The 17,834-nt window shown below is 41.7% G+C and overlaps 1 protein-coding gene across 1 annotated transcript; it reads right to left on the minus strand.

Moving 5' to 3' along the window:
* Positions 1 to 6,871: 6,871 nt before the first annotated feature.
* LOC117554782 (heat shock protein, alpha-crystallin-related, b11) lies at positions 6,872 to 17,646 on the minus strand. The gene is given in 7 exon segments (XM_034229295.1): positions 6,872 to 6,875; positions 8,018 to 8,188; positions 8,190 to 8,240; positions 8,242 to 8,334; positions 16,342 to 16,496; positions 16,498 to 16,553; positions 17,640 to 17,646. Coding segments are annotated over 7 exon segments (537 nt in total).
* Positions 17,647 to 17,834: the final 188 nt, after the last annotated feature.

The following is a 17,834-nucleotide window of genomic DNA, read 5'->3' on the forward strand; positions in this document are numbered from 1 at the left end:
AAACATGATAGCACCTTGAGATCACTTAGATTGTGGTCCTTCACATAGACACACACACACTTTTAAACACACACACAGGGAGTACGGGAGGGAGATTTCACAAGGGTCACTTTTACTTTGTATGTAAAATAAAGGTGAATCAAGGTCACCAAAGCAGATAAGAACACAAATGCATTGAGAAAGATAGCAGGCTCTTTAATTAACCTTGTTCTATGACCTTTGAGAATTTGAAAAAGGTAACAAATGAGGCCAATTAGGTGGGATTAAAGTTTGATTTATCCAATTTAAGTCTATACTAATGACCATTTTAATTTCCATTTGTTTGGGTAATGACATCTTGTGCTGCCATTGACACCATGGCACAGAGTGTGGCACAAATCATTGTTTCTGTCTGTTACAAAGCTTCTGGGCAGCTATTGTCTACTGTCACAATCTGACTAGTCGTATAACAAAAATATTCTGGTTGAAATCAAAATGTTTATGCAGATGATGACTTGTCAACGCCGCCGTCAGCGTCTGACAGACAGCTGTGAGGTGTCGTGTGTGTGTCTGTCCTCTTTCTCACTCTCTCTCTGACATGATTACATAAGAGGCGATCTGTAGTGAAATCTGTTTGTGTTGTGTTTGTACAGTATGCACAGGCAATTTAAAGCAAGTCTGTGTGGAGTTTGACCTAGAAACGTCAAAAAAGTCTCTCATGGCTTCATTAGGGGCATACACTGAATCCATAACCTTCAGATTATTTCCCTACTCACTCACTGTGTATGTGTGTGAGTGTGTTTCAGTGCTGTTGTTTTGCTCGCTTTTTTTATTTTTTGAATATATTATGTTATACCCACCTTATTTATTCATGTCATCTCTCTTTTTTACCTCTAACTTTTTTTGCTATAGGGTTGCAAAGAAGTAGGAGCTGTGTCTGAAAGTATCTTTTCCCCTCTATATTTTCATTTCAAAAGGTTTTTTCTTTAGTGATGTATTTGACAACCTATTGCACTAACCAAACGTGGCATACAGACAGAAGAAGCTGTCAAGGTGCAGTTGCTGATTATATGCCAAATTGGGGTTAGAGTATAATAAGATGTCTGCTTTTTTTCAGAGTAGGAGTGTGTTGTCACTCCACATGCATTTGGTTATGCATCTTGATTCAAGTTGACTCAAGACCATGGCAGTGTGCAAGGTTACAGAAAACAATGCATGCTGGTGTTTTTAAGTCGGACACTCCCAATTAAGCGGCAAAATATTTGTATTGTAATTGCCCTTAAAGCGATACACATATAAGCATGACATTTTGTGATCAGTCATCACATTAGCACAATGAAAAAATGAGTCAGTGCTTTCCAAAACAATGCTGTTTGAAAGTAGGATGTCAACGGTTTGGTCGAGTTTAGCCACAATAACAACTTGGTTACTATTATAAAATAATGTAGTTTTAAGTTTCACTTTTCTTTATTATTATAAGGGTATGTACGGTGGCCCTGAAGTGCAAGTCAAAACAGCATTTCAGAAAACACCAAAGCATTTCAGAAAACACCACAGCATTTAAGGAAACACTACAGCATTTCAGGAAACACCACAGCATTTCAGGAAACACTACAGCATTTCAGGAAACACTACAGCATTTCAGGAAAACACTACAGCATTTCACAAAACACTACAGCATTTTAGAAAATGCTACAGCATTTCACAAAACACCACAGCATTTCACAAAACACCTGGTAGACTACAACAAAATGAACATATTTTACCGTGATTTAATTGTAATACAAGTTTCAAAATGATGCCGAAGTAACAACATACTGATACCGGTTAGTAAAAACCATGAATTAATGCTGTGACAAGTGTGCGTACAAGACGGCAGGCGAAAAACCTTTTTAAATGCGTGTTTTCTGAATCAGGAAAAACCAACCGCTGCTCCGTCCAAACTCACAACAACGGCATACAGACATAAATAAAGCAGCGACTGTATTCACCATGACAGACAGTCTGTGGTTTGTTCATGTTTAACTTTTGTCCAGTTTCTGAACAGATATGAGGAGCTGTGAGCTCTGAGTGCTAACAGCTAACGGCTGATGTGTCGGGACATGTTGCGCTGTCGAAATGCTGTTTTGACTTGCACTTCAGGGCCACCGTAGAAGTATCCTAACGCCCAATCCATGAAGGCAAGCAGCTCATCATCGAAAACTAAGCCTTAGAAAACGATACTTCAGGACTCTCGTAACTTTGTGATGTCACAACTCTACTATGAAGAGCAGCGACGTGCAGTCAGGGGAGGCAGGGGAGGCAGAGCCTCACCTGTCATACTCCAATGTAACGGAAAAACAACTAAAGAAAAACTAAATAGTAATAATAATATAATGTCTCCACTGATCTGTGTTGTAAGTGTGATTTCTGTATGATTCCAATCGCTTTTTATAGTCAAAATCAGCAAATTGGCCGAGCTCCGCTACAACTACATGGGAGCGAAGAGGAGTGAGGCAGGGACGAGCTCTGCCTCACGTAAGCCCACAGTAACTGGCTGGAGCGCGGGCACTAATGTAGCGCGGGCACTTATTTTGTGAGCGCGCTCAAGCCAGTTACTGTGGGGTGAGGTGAGGCACAGCTGAGCTCTGCCTCACCTCAGAATGCGCCACCCCACAGAAACTGGCTGGAAAGTGGGCCCTAAGCGCATGCCTGTTACTATCTCACTGTATGTCACCAATGTAATGTTTGTAGATCCCTTTATTACATTTATCCTCGCCATCCATAGTCTCTAAATAACTTATTTCACGTATATATGATATTTAGGCTCGCTGGTCTCACCATACAACAGCAATGAAAAAAGTACCTGGAGAGGCAGCCATAACCTCTGCTGCACTGAAGGGGGCGCACGTGAGCCCATTGATTGATTGATTGAAAAGTTTATTAACAGCTTGTATATTGGGTACAGTACAGTACAGCTCAAAACATACAATTGTTAAGGGGATGCAGACCAGAGAAAGACTTTCGTCTTGTTTACATCAGGGTCCCCCACATGTTCTTGTCACTACTGTTATTCTACGCAGAGACGGTAACAACAAACTAGACTTTTGTTTTGAAACTAGAGGGAGATAAGGAGGACTTTTACAAAAATGTAATGGAGATTGTTGTCCAGAAGGATAGCATGGACTTCATCTTCAAGTCAAGGTAAGACCACAATTGTAAAATGAACATGGGATCTTACTAAGAAAGAACAATCCAATATTTAGATTGTGGGTATCCTTTTGTTGAACAATCTGTTTAAAATGAATCGAAGCATCAGACTAAAAAAGCTTTTGAAAATAACCGAAAATTTCGATTAAGGTCAAAATATAATATTTGTAAATCTGACTCTGAAAGAGTCAGTGCCTCACCAGCCATGAACGTCACCGCACGTCACTGATGAAGAGTATATGTTGAAGGTTTTGATGCCATCATTTCACAGTTGCAATACCGGTGCAGTGACACCAAGTGTGCAGATGGGAAAGACCCGGAAAACCAATCAAAGCACACAGTGGTCTTAAAGAGACAGCCGCTAAAACAGAGAGTTTCAAACAGTTGCTGAATACAGGAATATTACAGGATAAAAGATTTAACATTAAAGCGGGTAAACATGTTCTAGCCTAGGGAAAACCAAAAATGCAAGTGAACCTTAAATGCAGCACTACATGTCTCCTTTAATGTCCTAAATTCCAACCCTTCTGCCCCAACTTCTTCCCATCAGTGTGTGGCCTTGGGTCACCATTGCAACACAGAAGCAGCTAGTCATTGCCGGTAATTAGAGCCATTACAAAATCATAATGCTTCCATGGTGCAATCGGGAACAAAACACTGCACCACGGTTGTTGAAATCATCCAAAATTGAAGCAGAGTAGGGTTCTGGCACCAATTCAACTCCCGAGGTGCACGGAGAGGAGAAACAGTTTTCGAAAGATCAACACTTTATCGTGAGACTGACAGTTCTTTAGCTTGTGACATTTAATCCATGGAACAGATATTGTCTAACACTCCTTTTACAGTTTTTCTCGATTGCTAACACACTTCTTTTTTTTTAATTGCTCAGTTTCTCAGAACACTAAACACAATTCACAAAACCCCACACCCAAAGTGCAAAACACCTAATTTCTCCTGCTAAGTGAAGAACTGCACTCAAAACTACATAAACACTTACCAAATGCAAACTTTTGCACCAAATATAACACACTTAATTACTAATACTAGATTGTTTGACCACCCAACTACACACTGACACTGCTGAGCATCATCTAAAGCACTTTCATCTGTTATGGGCTGTGCTCTGTACTTAGAGGTTTCTGCAGAGAAAGATTGCTTGAGTTTACAGGAATACAGTAAATGGAGAAACACAAATGAGTTGTTGAAAAAAAATCACATTTTATTCAAAAATAACATTGTGCAACATGCATCTCAGCCTTCCAAGTGCACCTCTTTGTTTCTCAGTCCTTCAGATAAACAACAAAGATATAGTGGTCGGTCAGTGTCTGTGTTGCATAAAAGTAAGTGTACCACAGTACATTGTGCAGGATTGTTGTACAGTTATAGTATGCAACATGCCAACAATTCAATTACAGTAATGAAGTAAATACGTTTCACACAACAGATATAAGCACTGATATATCATGAGTTATGCAGAGCTACAAACTGGTAACTAACCTGTTTTCAAGTCTAAGTGTCCGGATTACAGAGGCAACAGTACATCGGCTTGGATTAGGCTGAATCCTCCGTCCAGCCTCTTTCATTGTCAAACCATGGTTGATAACATTTCATTTCATTAGAGAGTATTCTTCTTTGTCCACGTCCTCTCCCTCCAGCTCTACCTCTACCTCTCATTCTTCCTCCTCTCACTCTCAGCCCAGCTCTTCCTCCTCCTCTCACTCTCAGCCTAGCTCTTCCTCCTCCTCTCACCCCACCTCTTCCTCCTCCTCTCACTCTCACCCCACCTCTTCCTCTTGATCTTGCTTCCATGTTGGCTTCCATTGTTGCTGTAAGAAAGTACTCACCTGTGGTCTTTTATAGTGCTAACATCCTGATTGATGAGCCAACAATTATGCTATCAGGTGTTTGGTCAGGTGGAACGTGTTTCTTGATCATTGGTCCATGTGTGAGGCATTTTGAATATCAGTGTTTTAAACCAGCTAACACGTGACTTTATGTCAGATTCCTGTGTCTTAGTGGAGAAACGTGTGCAGTGGTTTGCAAAAAGTGCCATGTTGATTTGCAAATTGTGTGAAAAGCTGAAAACGTGTTTTGGAGATTTGAGCCGATGTTTTGCTCTTTGAGTGTCAGTTAAAATAATTGTGCTTTATGTATAATTTTAGTGTGTTAGCAATCGAGAAAAACTGTAAGTTCTGAAGATTCATCCCGGAGTTACCTTTCCAAGCTCTGCAGGTGAGCCAGCACTGTCTGTCACATTGCAGAAAATGAACAGGACTTACTGGAACTCTGAAATAACTGCTCCTCGTCTATGACTCAATAATAGAGATAAGGAAGTCAATACGGGGGAGTTATCAGTTCCAGGTACTTCACACAAGACCACTGCAGCATTTCACCAACTTTGCCTCACTCGCCCTTCACTTTTTCTTCCTCTTCTTCTGCTGAGTCCCGCCTCATCACCTCCTCCCTTCTCACTCCTCTGGCGTTCTCTCATCTTTCTCTTCCCCCCTGCTGCATCCTCTCTCCCCCCCCCCTCTCCTCCCCAAATGTCTGTCTGTTGGAAAAACTGGAGCAACGTCTTAATCGAGACTCGCAGACGTGACGGGAATTTCTTAGCAACCCTGGCTCTGCAGTACAGAAATGCACACACACACATTCTGCCTGGCAGCCAATTAACAGCCTGCAATCCGGCGCCAAAGGAATAACTGCATGTTGATGAGCTGGCTGGTCTGCGCGTGTGTGTGTGTGTGTGTGTGTGTGTGTGTGTGTGTGTGTGTGTGTGTGTGTGTGTGTGTGTGTGTGTGTGTGTGTGTGTGTGTGTGTGTGTGTGTGATGAGCTGGTGGCTGTCAGAACCACTTACACAGATAGAAGGATATCTCTTTTATGTGTTCAGGGGAGAGAGGGGAGATTATGGCGCATTAAAAACCATCTCAATGAGGGACAAACTAAGACAGGAACAAGGAAGTGCAAGTTTGGGACCAAGGTGTGTGTGTGTGTGTGTGTGTGTGTGATGCTCTTCTTGTGTCTTCAATATATGTGTGTGTATGTGTGTGTACAAGCAGCTTTAGGAGAACAATGCGGATGATTTACATGGAGCCTTGCTTTCTCCTCCTCCTCATCCTCCTCTTCCTCATCCTTCCTCTATTTCCGTTACCATTCGTTCTCCTCCTCCTCACTTTTATCCTGCCTTCACTTTGGGGAGTTCATCCAAAGGTGAACTCTTGGCAAAAAAACATGTTTCCCCCCTCCTGAAATCTCAAATATTCTCTTTGAATACCGACACCAGCCTTGACGTGATATCCCCGAGCAAAGAGCTGTGTTTGCCAGTCCAGGTTTCATCATCCGTCTTGTTTTTTTAGGAGATATGCTGAAATGTAGACTGTGGGTTTTAAATCCTGCCTGCTGTGTTGTTGATGCCCTACTTCTATGCGCAGTTCTCTGTATCAGTATTCTCCGTACAATGGATAAATGAATAAAATGCTGAATTCTCAAAATTCTCAAATGTGGCACCCAAGCTATCATCTGCACAGTAAATTGTTTCCTTTTTGGATTGAAACCTGTCTGTTTAAACATGAAACAGGTGGTCATTTACTTGTGTAAATTCACTATTATGCATCCAGGTGACATATCACATAATGACATAATAACATGAGTGCATTATGAACATTATCATGCACAATAGAAACATATGTTGTGAAAAAATGTTCACCTTTAAACAAAATAAAAAACAGCATGTGTCATATAAGTCAAATAGAATGACAATTTATGTTAATGAGGAGTGTTTTTTTTTAACATGTAGTCTTTTGTTAAACTAGGATGACAACTAGTGGCAAAGTGCTGAGATTGGAGGAGAGCTTTCCTGTTTAATGTAGAAGGAAATGCTGCCATCTAATGGACACATAATGCAAATGACAGATACAGAGGAATGTTATATGTAGAGCATGACATGTTTGGACAGTCTCATGCTGAGAAATAAAAGAAAACATTGTTTTGCATTTAGGAAACTAAAAAAACTAGTCATACTAAAAAGACTGTATCCCATGGATTCCTGGAAAGCACGTTCCTATGCTAAGGAATAAAAGATCTTGTGAAATAATCTTTATCCCCATGGATGTGTATACAACTTGACTAATAATTTAAATGATGTTATTTTATGCCCCTCAAGTTGTTATTGTAAGACACGTTGATAAATAATACTGTTTGTGTGTACCATTGTAGACAATAACCTGCAATACAAATATAATTTAAATCATTTAAAAATGAATCTCAATAATATTTATCATCAAACTAGGAAAGTTCATGAAGACACTATGGATTTTCTTCTTTTTAAATGACTTCACCTGTGAAAATAAAACAAAAAACATATTTACTTCGGGTTGAACCCAACACAATAAAATCCTTTCTACTTTTAATTTTGGCATAACATTATTATGGGGGGAGGAGGAGAACACACAGCAGTGTGTTCACACACACACACAAGGCATGCAGCGTACAGGACAATCCTGAAAACATGGACTGATTGAAAACATTTTTTAATTTAAAAAAAAAAAAAACGTTATATGCACATTTTGAAAGATGAACATATGTATGTTTTGTATAATAAATAAATGAGTTTAAATTCAAAATCGTTTTTTTCTGTTGCTTTTTTTAATTTATACAATTTTCTGCACAACACATAATTTTTGTTGGAAATAATTATTATGTCAGCTCTCTCTCCTCTGTACAATAACTGCCCACTGCTCCTATATAGACTCCTGGTACTAGGATGGGTTAAAAGCAGAGCACACATTTCATTGTGTGTGCATGTGTAACCATTAAAGAGGGTTTCCCCCCCCCCCCCCCCCCCCTGACACGGAGCCTGGCTCCTGGATGTGGAGCCTCCTGTCTGGAGCCAGGCAGCAGGAGACGGCTTCAGAGTCTGGCCCTTCAGGCAGGTCTGACTCCTGAGTGAACTCCTGGCGTCTGTAAGATCAGCAGCCTTACCCATCCTCCTTCTTTTTCTCCGTCTTCCTGCTGACTCTGCTTGCGGCCCAGCTCCTCTGGAGAAAAGCCTTGAGTGTCCATAGTCAGGCCCCCCCTCTTTCTGCAGATAGTAGGACACTGCAAGTTGCTCACCTGTGTGGAAAGGCTCCTCCAGAATGTCAGTTTGAAGTTTGTCCATTACAGTGGCGAGCCGTGACTTTTATACCTAGGCCCTCTGACCCCCCCCCCCCTTCCCTCGAAAAAAAAGAAGAGATATTACGTCTCAACGTAGACTTCAGCGGAATATCCAAACAGCGGTCCGGGGTGCAAAACGCATCAATGACAACAACCCTCTACCACACAAAACAACATCATTTATACCTACACCTATCATGACAGGGCACCCACAGCCAGTGGTGTAGTGGGGATTTTTTTACTGGGGGGACGCTATTTTAAATTAGGTCATCCCAAACAATGCCACACAAGTGCACACGCGCGCAGTGCACTCACAAAACGGGCAGACAGGTCCACAGAAACTACCGGTATGCTTAGTCCTACTTTAGTTACTGTACTGCAAAAAGCAGACGGCGCTGTGCTCAACACACACACAGACTCAAAACCATGGACACACTGGCACATACGTTAACAATGTATAGGCCTAAATTGCATAAGCTACAGTATTGCAACTAGCAGACAGCGCTGCTTTTCTCTCTATCTCTCTCTATCTCCACTTTCAAAATCTATTTAAAACTCATAACAAACAAACAAAATTCCCAGTTGTCCTGAAATTAACTTATTAAATAAACAAAACGAAACATATATATAGCCTACTAATGCAAACATTGAATCTGGACTTGAAATTATTCTGATTAGGCCTAGCCTACATTGCAAATAAGCAGACAGCGCTGCTTTTCTCTCACACACACACACACACACCTTGGGTTTTGAAGACTGTCTGATAAATCCGAAATGGATGAACAAACTTTGCAGCCCAGTTTCCCAGCTTTGCAGTCTATCCACGGGTATGCCTCTTGTTTCCTCCGCCACATCTCCTCCGTCCATACCTCTGGGAAAGGTGAGCTTGAGCTAGCCAGGGGAACGTTGCCAGCGCAGCTAACGTGCACGTTAGCTAGCATTATCCACGTCTTTAGGCGGCTCTTCTGATGATGTATTACTAGTAGCTTCACTTGTAGCTTCGGTGCTGCTAGCTTCTTTCTTCTTGTGAATTATATTCTTTTTAGAAAAGAAGTCAAGTAAAAAATGTTTGCCTGCCATTATAGAGCTTTTTTGTTAGCGTTCTTGAGGGAAAGAGCTGCCGCAAAATCGGCGGGCGGTAAGCTGGCCGTGGGTGTGTGACTGACACACCCCCAGCTCGCCGCGGGGTCACGAGCGTGATGACGAATCATAATTCTTTAAGGAAATCGTTTTTATTTTGTATTATAATTACTGTGAAATGTATTATGTTTTTGTCATTATTACAACAAAATGTACACACTTGCAACTGATAAGACTGGCAATGATTTTATATTTATTAGACTATTAAAAAAAAGATCATGCTCCAAATAAGTGGGGGTACGGCGTACCCCCGCGTCCAACGCCCACTACACCACTGCCTACAGCCAAGTAGCAATTACAAATGAATTAAGTCGGCACGGCGGCCCGCAATGAAAATGACAAGGCCTACCTTTGATGATCAAATCACTGAAACACAAAGTCCATCCTCCTGTCCTTTTGGATGAAGCACTTGCGGGTCATTCAGCTGATCCTTTGCCACTCCAGTTTATCATTGTAACTCAATCTTGAAAATGACTCGGTTAATAATTTCGCAACGATGTCCTCACTATCACTGAAGTGAGCCATCATCATGAACGAACTTATGCTAATCATAAATCTATCGATTAGATTTATGATTCGAAAATAATAAAAGTAGGGTAGACATGTGGATATTATCCGTCTGAACAAAACGTGCATTTATCTAACAGGTTCGTTTTCCACAGACCTTATTTCCAGCTATTTTCCAAAACCCGCTTTCTGTGAGGGAATCCGAGCGAAGCTTACTTCCGGGTTTTAGGACGCGTCACTGCACCACTTGCATAGACCTCACAGCGGGCGGAACTTGTCATAAAGTCCGCGAAAATAAAGCCCGCCCATTTAGAGGGAAGATATGATTGGTCAATTGTACTGTCATTTGACATTACTCTCTCGTTGAGTTACTATAGCTGGCCCTCTGTGAATCTACAGAGGGACCAACAAGTATGGAGTCAGATTTGGGTCAATATTCTAGCGCGCAAAACAAGCTACTCACGAGCGGAAAATGTGCTTTTACACGCGCATGAAATGACCCTCGCGCGCAGATTAAACCCCCGCGAGACAGCCCTCTTGCTCCCTCGCGGGAGTGTCAGCCTCACTCGCTCGCGGAGTCTGTCTACGCCCGCGTGAAAAGTTTCTGGCACTTTGGGGCGGAGCCGCTGGACTTTGATTGACAGCTGCCAGGAAGCCCGGAGTTGCCAGGTTTGATAAATGCCTGAACTACCAAGAGCCGAGGAGTGACTTGTCATAAAGTCCGCGAAAATAAAGTCCGCCCATTTAGAGGGAAGATATGATTGGTCAATTGTACTGTCATTTGACATTACTCTCTCATTGAGTTACTATAGCTGGCCCCAGTGCTGGAATTGGGCCGGTACTCACCGGTACGCAGTACCGGCACTTCTGGTTCTGACCCATGGAGTACCGGCACTTCTTGCTCAGTACCGGCATGCTGGCGGTACTCCGGTACTCATGCACCGTGCCAGTACTCAACACTCTCCCGCCGTTCTTATTATACATCCATACAGGGTCGGCGTCATGGGGGGTCATTCGCGGGCCATGCCCCCCCAAATGAGTCACTGTGCCCCCCCAACGCAGGGTGGGCAAGCCTTGTCACTTTGCCGATTTTTTCTTTTTTTTATCATATAGGCTAAGTGAAAACGTTTCCACTAAAGGTTTTTTGTGTGAAATACATCAGAAATAAATTATACAAATATAAAACACAGCCTGAGGTGTGCTCACTGCTGCTCTCTGATTGGTGTGTTGCTTGACCAATGACCCCCGACCTTTTTTTTGTTATCATTACGTGGCTGAGTGTTTTGATGAAAGCCCAGTGGCGATCTGTTCATCTGTTATACTGATTATACAGTAAAGCCATCGAAAATAATATGATATACAGTACAGTACAAGTACATGGGTCTCTGTGTTTCATTCAAGCTCTGTGTGTGTGTGGCACGAGCGCATTTTGTGAGTGCGCGAGCGGTAACGTGGAATGTTGTGGTTAGCATCTGGTTAGCTAGCTATGCTAACGGATATAAAGGGCTGTTTCTACACCAAGGTGGAGGAGAGTCCTCTCCTGTCAGACTGAGAGGATCTTATAACGTCAGCTCAGTGAGGTAAGGACTCTCTCAGTGTTTAGATAGTTCACTTTAGTGTAAGTTATCTCAGTGGGTCTCAAACGGTTTGGTCACAATTTATGTAAGTATTTTCGAGGAATACCTTTATATGATCATTATAGTTATTAAAGAGAGAATAAATGAAAAACGGGTACGAAATACTATAGGACAGTAACACAAGAATACAGTTTAAAAGGGGAATGATTAGTGAAATATCCATAAAGAAAAAGTAAATCTGTGTACAGTTCTGTTTCATATGGATGCTGAGAGATGTAGGCTATCCATAGATCTCTTCACTTTGCTCTCAAAGTGCACCAGATTGATGCATTTAACTTCAATATTTTTAAAATAATCTTCCCGGGGGAGCATGCCCCCAGACCCTCCTAGAGGAGGTTAGGTCCACCCCCACCTAAAACATGTTCACATGGATAGGATACTAAATACATTTGCACACTTTTTATATGATGGCCTATGTCCATATCAAATCAAATCAAGTTTTATTTATATAGCACATTTTTCAACGATTTTTGGTCGAGCCAAAGTGCTGTACATATAATAAAAAATAACCTACAGTAAAGACACTTTACAGCAAATACAACAGCACAGTTTGTGCAGAATATCAGTATGAGAAAACGACACCCTCTGTCCTTATATGTTTCTGTTTTGGTGGTCGTGCCACAACCGTGCATGTATGCACAAGTCATAGGTGCGCTATACAATAGCACTACACCCTGCAATGTGTGTGAAAGACAATAGACTTTACAGCATGTTTTTTTAAATTGAAGTTGCGTTGGTGTTTGTGTGTTGGTTGTTGACGGCAGTGTGTGCCCCCCCTTGGTAAATGATTTCCCCCCCATTCAAGTTGTTCTAGAGCCGACCCTGCATCCATATATATATATACAGCCGCCCGGTACTCAGTAGATGCGTCATGAGGTGCCGAACGGACATTCTCATCGCTCTAACCGCTGGAGTTTCACAGCGGCTGTCAGCTGTTTACTCCTGTCATTCAAACAGAACGTGCTGGAGAGGGGGCGGGGCTTATCTTCTCCATGTAAATACTGTGGTGGAAACGACTATGTCAAAATTAACCTATTTGACCGTGATTTAATAGTAATACACGTTTCAAAATAATAATAATAATAATAATGCCGAAGTAACAACATACTGAAAACTGTTAGTAAAACCATGTTTTAATGCTTTACAATTTACATACCTAGATGCACGTGTGTTGTGTTTATGCAGTGCAACTCCCACCCAGTGGGTGGCTATGTAGAGTGATAGAACAGAGCAGGCACGCCCCCGAGAGAAGGAAAGCAAGTCACGTCACAAATTAGCATTTCTAAAATGTTAGCGTGGATTAATAAAAGTGCAAAAAGACAGCGGTTGTCGCCGGAAGAAACTTCAAATACAGAGAATGCTGTGCCTGTGTTGGAAATTGTGTCTGATGGGGAGCTTTCTTTGGTTGATCCTCCTGCTCCAAGTTCTAGTGCATTAGCATTAGCACTAGCTCCGCCGCCTCCTCCAGAGCCTCTAACGTTAGCTGCTGCTGGCGCAACTGCCACCACCAACACCGGGCAAAGCGATGCACCTGACTGCTGGACAACGGACCAGGTGCAATATTTTTTGCAAGACCAATGCATGGCTCCTTCTTAAAGATAAGAAGCTAGGATGTCGGATATGCAGAGATGTCAAATCTTTGGGAATACACACTGGACAAGGACTGAAACTGTCAACTGAATGGGGTGAGTGTGCAGTGTCTCATTTCGGTGTTGACAAGGGCAAACAACAAGCTAGCCTGAGAAAAAAAATCAAAGAACATAAAGAATCACAAGCCCATGTAAAAGCTGCTGACATCCTTACATCTGCTTCACGTGAAACTATTCAACATCAAGTGCAGTCTATGCATAAATCTGAATTAGACACCACTATCAGAGTTTTTCGAACGGCATATAAAATTGGCAAACATAGCCGGCCATTCACAGACATGCCAATTGATTTGAATGTACAGAAACTGAATGGGCTGAACGTGGGCAGGGTTTTGCACTCCAATAAAACCTGTGGCGAAATCATCGACCACATAGCTCATGAGCTGAAGAAAAAAATGGCAAAAGACATTACAGAAAACCAAAGAAAACTCTGTGTTTTGGTTGATGAATCTACCACTATTAGTGGTAAAACGGTGCTTGTTGTGTGTCTACGCTCAGCATTAGCTGATGCTGAGCCCGAAACGTTTTTTTGGGAGCTGATCGAGTTGGATGGAACAACGGCTGATGACATCACAAAGGCGTTAATGGAGTGTCTTGGAAGAGATTTTAACGAGGACTTTTTAGGTCAGTGTTTCGTTTCTTTTGCATGTGATGGGGCTTCAGTCATGCTAGGGAAGAGAACAGGCGTTGCTACCCAGTTGTGTAGTAAATTCCCAAGCCTGTTTGTGTGGCACTGCTCCAATCATCGTCTAGAGCTGGCAGTTGGGGATGTGGTCAAGGAGGTCTCAGGGCTCAATCATTTCCAGATCTTTTTTGACAAACTCTATTCCTTGTTCCATGCCTCCCCCAAAAATCAGAGGCAGTTAGCGCAGTGTGCGCAAGCAGTCGGACAGCGTCTCCTGGTGATAGGGCGTGTTTTGTCCATCCGCTGGGTGGCTTCAAGTGAAAGGAGCGTCAGAGCAGTCTGGGAAAACTACCGAGTGCTTCATGATCACTTCACAAATGCTGCAAACGACACGAGCAGGGATTCCAGAGACAGAGCAAAGTACAAGGGCCTGGATGATGTGCTCACATCTGCAACGTTTGTCAGCAATCTGGGACTGATGTACGATGCGCTCACAGAGCTCAGCGACCTCTCTCGGCAACTCCAAAAAAGAGAGATGACACTGCCTACAGCAGATAGGCTCTTAACTCGAGAAATACGAGTTTTTGAATCCATGGTCACCATGCCTGGCCCACACATGACTACAGTTCATACAGCTCTAGCTGAGAAGTCCTTCAAGGGTGTTGCCCTGCGTGAGAATGGCAGGCTTGTACAGATTCATGCAGGTCAGTTTTTCCGCAGTATGGTAGAGAATCTGAGACACAGAATGACTTCCACAACCTCCTCTCATGTCAGCACAAGAGAAATCCCATTACATGGCCGGGAGGCCCGGGACAATCAGCTAATCCAGGACATGAAAGTTATCCATCCTGGAAGTTGGCCTGAAGAGGAGTTAGATGTACAGTATGGGGACGTAGAGGTGCTACGTTTGTGCGAAGTGCTGAAAGTGGACAGAAGAGAGACTGTTCAGGGCTTTCGCGAATACAAGGAAACCAGGGCATCCCGTACACCTGCTGCCATGGAGCCTCTACTGAAAGCAGTCCGAACCATCGCTGTCTCCACTAGTGAGTGTGAGCGGGCATTCAGCTGCATGAACGATATCCTTACTGCAAAAAGGAATGCTCTCTCTGTCAGCCGACTGTCCAACCTGGTTTTCATTAAATGTAATGGACCATCACTAGGACAGTTCAATCCGGAACAGTATGTGAGGTCCTGGCTGGCAAAGGGAAGGAGAAGTGCTGATGAAAGAGCCTGTCCAGCTCCAGCCCCTGATACTGATGTCCCCAAGGCCTTCTGGAGCCTTTTCTAACAATGTGAAGTATATTGCAAAGCAGCTCACCCAGTGAGAAGACTTTTGGCATAATGTGCCGATTTGTACAGATCCTGGAGATAGAAGGACTTCAGACCAACCAGGGAGTTATCTGATCAGCTTGGTATTCAATGTAACTCTTTACCATGGCTCAGACTTTGTTACTTGCAGTTACAGTTTCTCATTTTAGATTGTGCAAATTTTGCATTTGTTTTTACATGTTCTTTGTTCATGCTCTTTATCATTTTTCTGAGTTGGAAAGTTAGATTGCATCATAGTTTACTTTATACATATTTGTATTCTTCAGTGGTGAAGTATATTGCAAAGCAGCTCAGCCATGTGAGAAGACTTTTGGCACTTTTTCGTTTTCTGAGTTGGAAAGTTAGATTGCATTCAAAATGTACAGAAATACTTAATTTTGTTAAAGCTTTTTATAAAAATGCTTCTGACCAGAGCTTTGTTTCCTTGTCATTAATGTTGAACACCACCAGAGGGGCTCTCACCTGAAAGGTCTCTGCTTCATGTGTCTTCAGCAGAAGATCTAGACTTTGATTGCTATATTTTCAGTTAATATTGACCTTACTGAGCTTTAGCAATATCCGCTGCCTATCATAAAAAATGTTAAGTACAGTGAACCTTTCTAAAATATACAGTAGTAAAGAGACAAACCCACCAGCATTATAGTAGCCAAATTCTTGTTTGTGGGCTGTATATATAAAATTGACTTGAAAAAGTTGCTGATTTTAGAGTACTGGCACCTTTTTCATTCCAATTCAAGCACTGATATAAAATTGACTTGAAAAAGTTGCTGATTTTAGAGTACTGGCACCTTTTTCATTCCAATTCAAGCACTGGCTGGCCCTCTGTGAATGTAGAGGGACCAACAAGCTCTCCCGTCTTCACATAACTCGCAGAGACGGCATTTAACCCTTCACATTCCAACAGAAACTGAACAGGCAGATTCGAAGGATTTATTTCTTTGGAAATATTATTTTAAATACAATTAAATCAAGTTATTTTGGTAAAACTAATGAAAAATGTAACAACAACAAAATAATATTTTTTTAAAAAAACGTTTTTTTAAAAACGTTTTCAAATATTATTTTTTAGAATATCTTAGGCCCTCACAGAGGGCCTAGAGGGCCCTGACGGCTCGCCACTGGTCCATTAGGCTGTGGAGCTCCTGTAGGTTTCTCCGCAGTAGATCCTGTTGCTGAAGCAGAGGGTTGACCTCTGACCTCAGATCAGGCCAGTAGAAGTCTGTGAATGGACTGAGGGCAGACTGTAATCCAGGAGAGCACAGAATCTTCAGAGCTTGGCCGGTGTCAGTCCTCATGGGTTTTCTCCTCTGTGTTTCTTTCTCTCTCTGCAGTGGGACTCTCAGCTTTTATATCCGAACAGGAGGAGCTCCAGAGACATTACCACAGCTCTCCACTGGGTGAAGCTGTTACCCAGAAGTGCCGACGTCGATGGGTCTTTCCTGTGTTTTCATGTACTTTCCTGCATTTGCAAGAGATCACCACAAGATGCCCCTCAAACTCGTGCCATTAGACGTACATGTATTTAAGCAAAGTGTAGTAATCATATCATACCTCCTAATGGTTTCTCAATTTAATAAAAGTTAGTTTGGTTTTTATGTCCAGTTTGTCAAGAGACAACTTATTTAGCCAAAAAAACTAATAGTAGTAGAATAGCAGAACGGCTACCATATGGATATTATTGGAAACAGCACAGTTTTAAAATGTGGATTCATTTCATCATTATTACATCCATTTCCTTATTAGGGTTCAGCAACTCCGTAGTCTTCCTCCTAGTCCTTAGATACATTTATCTTCATCGGAAACCACATTACTCTGAAACCACTGTCTGCTTATTAGAATCAAAATCAATGATAGAGGCCAGACAGGAAGAAGCTGTAATACAATAAATAGAGATCAGAAGAGAACAGAAGATTGATGATCGCTAAGTTGTTAAATGCCTCCTCAGTCACACATAGTTTGTTGTGTGTTTTTCAGCCACATGCAAATCAGCACATGCAAATCAGTTGAATGCAGCTCATCTGGGAACAAGCTTGAATTGGAGTTTGAAACTTTATTACATCCAATATCTTTGTAAAAGCTACTCACACAATTGTGCATTTCATTAGTCTGCTAAGTAAATATTCATTTCAATGTGGTTTGCAATGCAGGCTGCTTTTGCGTGCCTTAAAAGCTTTGCCTTTATTGTGATTGCATGCCTGCCTTTTTAAATATATGTTGATGGTCAGAGGATTTTAAATCTTGTTGCAACAACAATATACTTAAATTCAAATATCGTAATTCAAAAATATTTCATCTATAAATAAATAGTCAACTGGACAAAATATCAACAGTCAGTCATATTATAATAAAACACAATTTGAAATACAAAAGTAAAAAAACAAGCACCCCCCCCTTTTTTATATTCAGCAACATGTCAGAAGTTAACTTGCCTTTCATCGTTACATAACATAATATGTTAATTTTAAAAAATTGTAAAAGAAAAACAAGAGAAAAACCAAATGAATATATGTTGACTGGGTAAGATGTCACATAGTATGTCACAAGTATTCACTTTAAACATTATGAAACAATATGTAAGGACATTACATTACATGTCTTATGTATTAAGTATTAAATACAACTTT

Source organism: Gymnodraco acuticeps, unplaced genomic scaffold (genome assembly GCF_902827175.1).
Source record: "Gymnodraco acuticeps unplaced genomic scaffold, fGymAcu1.1, whole genome shotgun sequence".
NCBI classification, from domain to species: Eukaryota; Metazoa; Chordata; class Actinopteri; order Perciformes; family Bathydraconidae; genus Gymnodraco; species Gymnodraco acuticeps.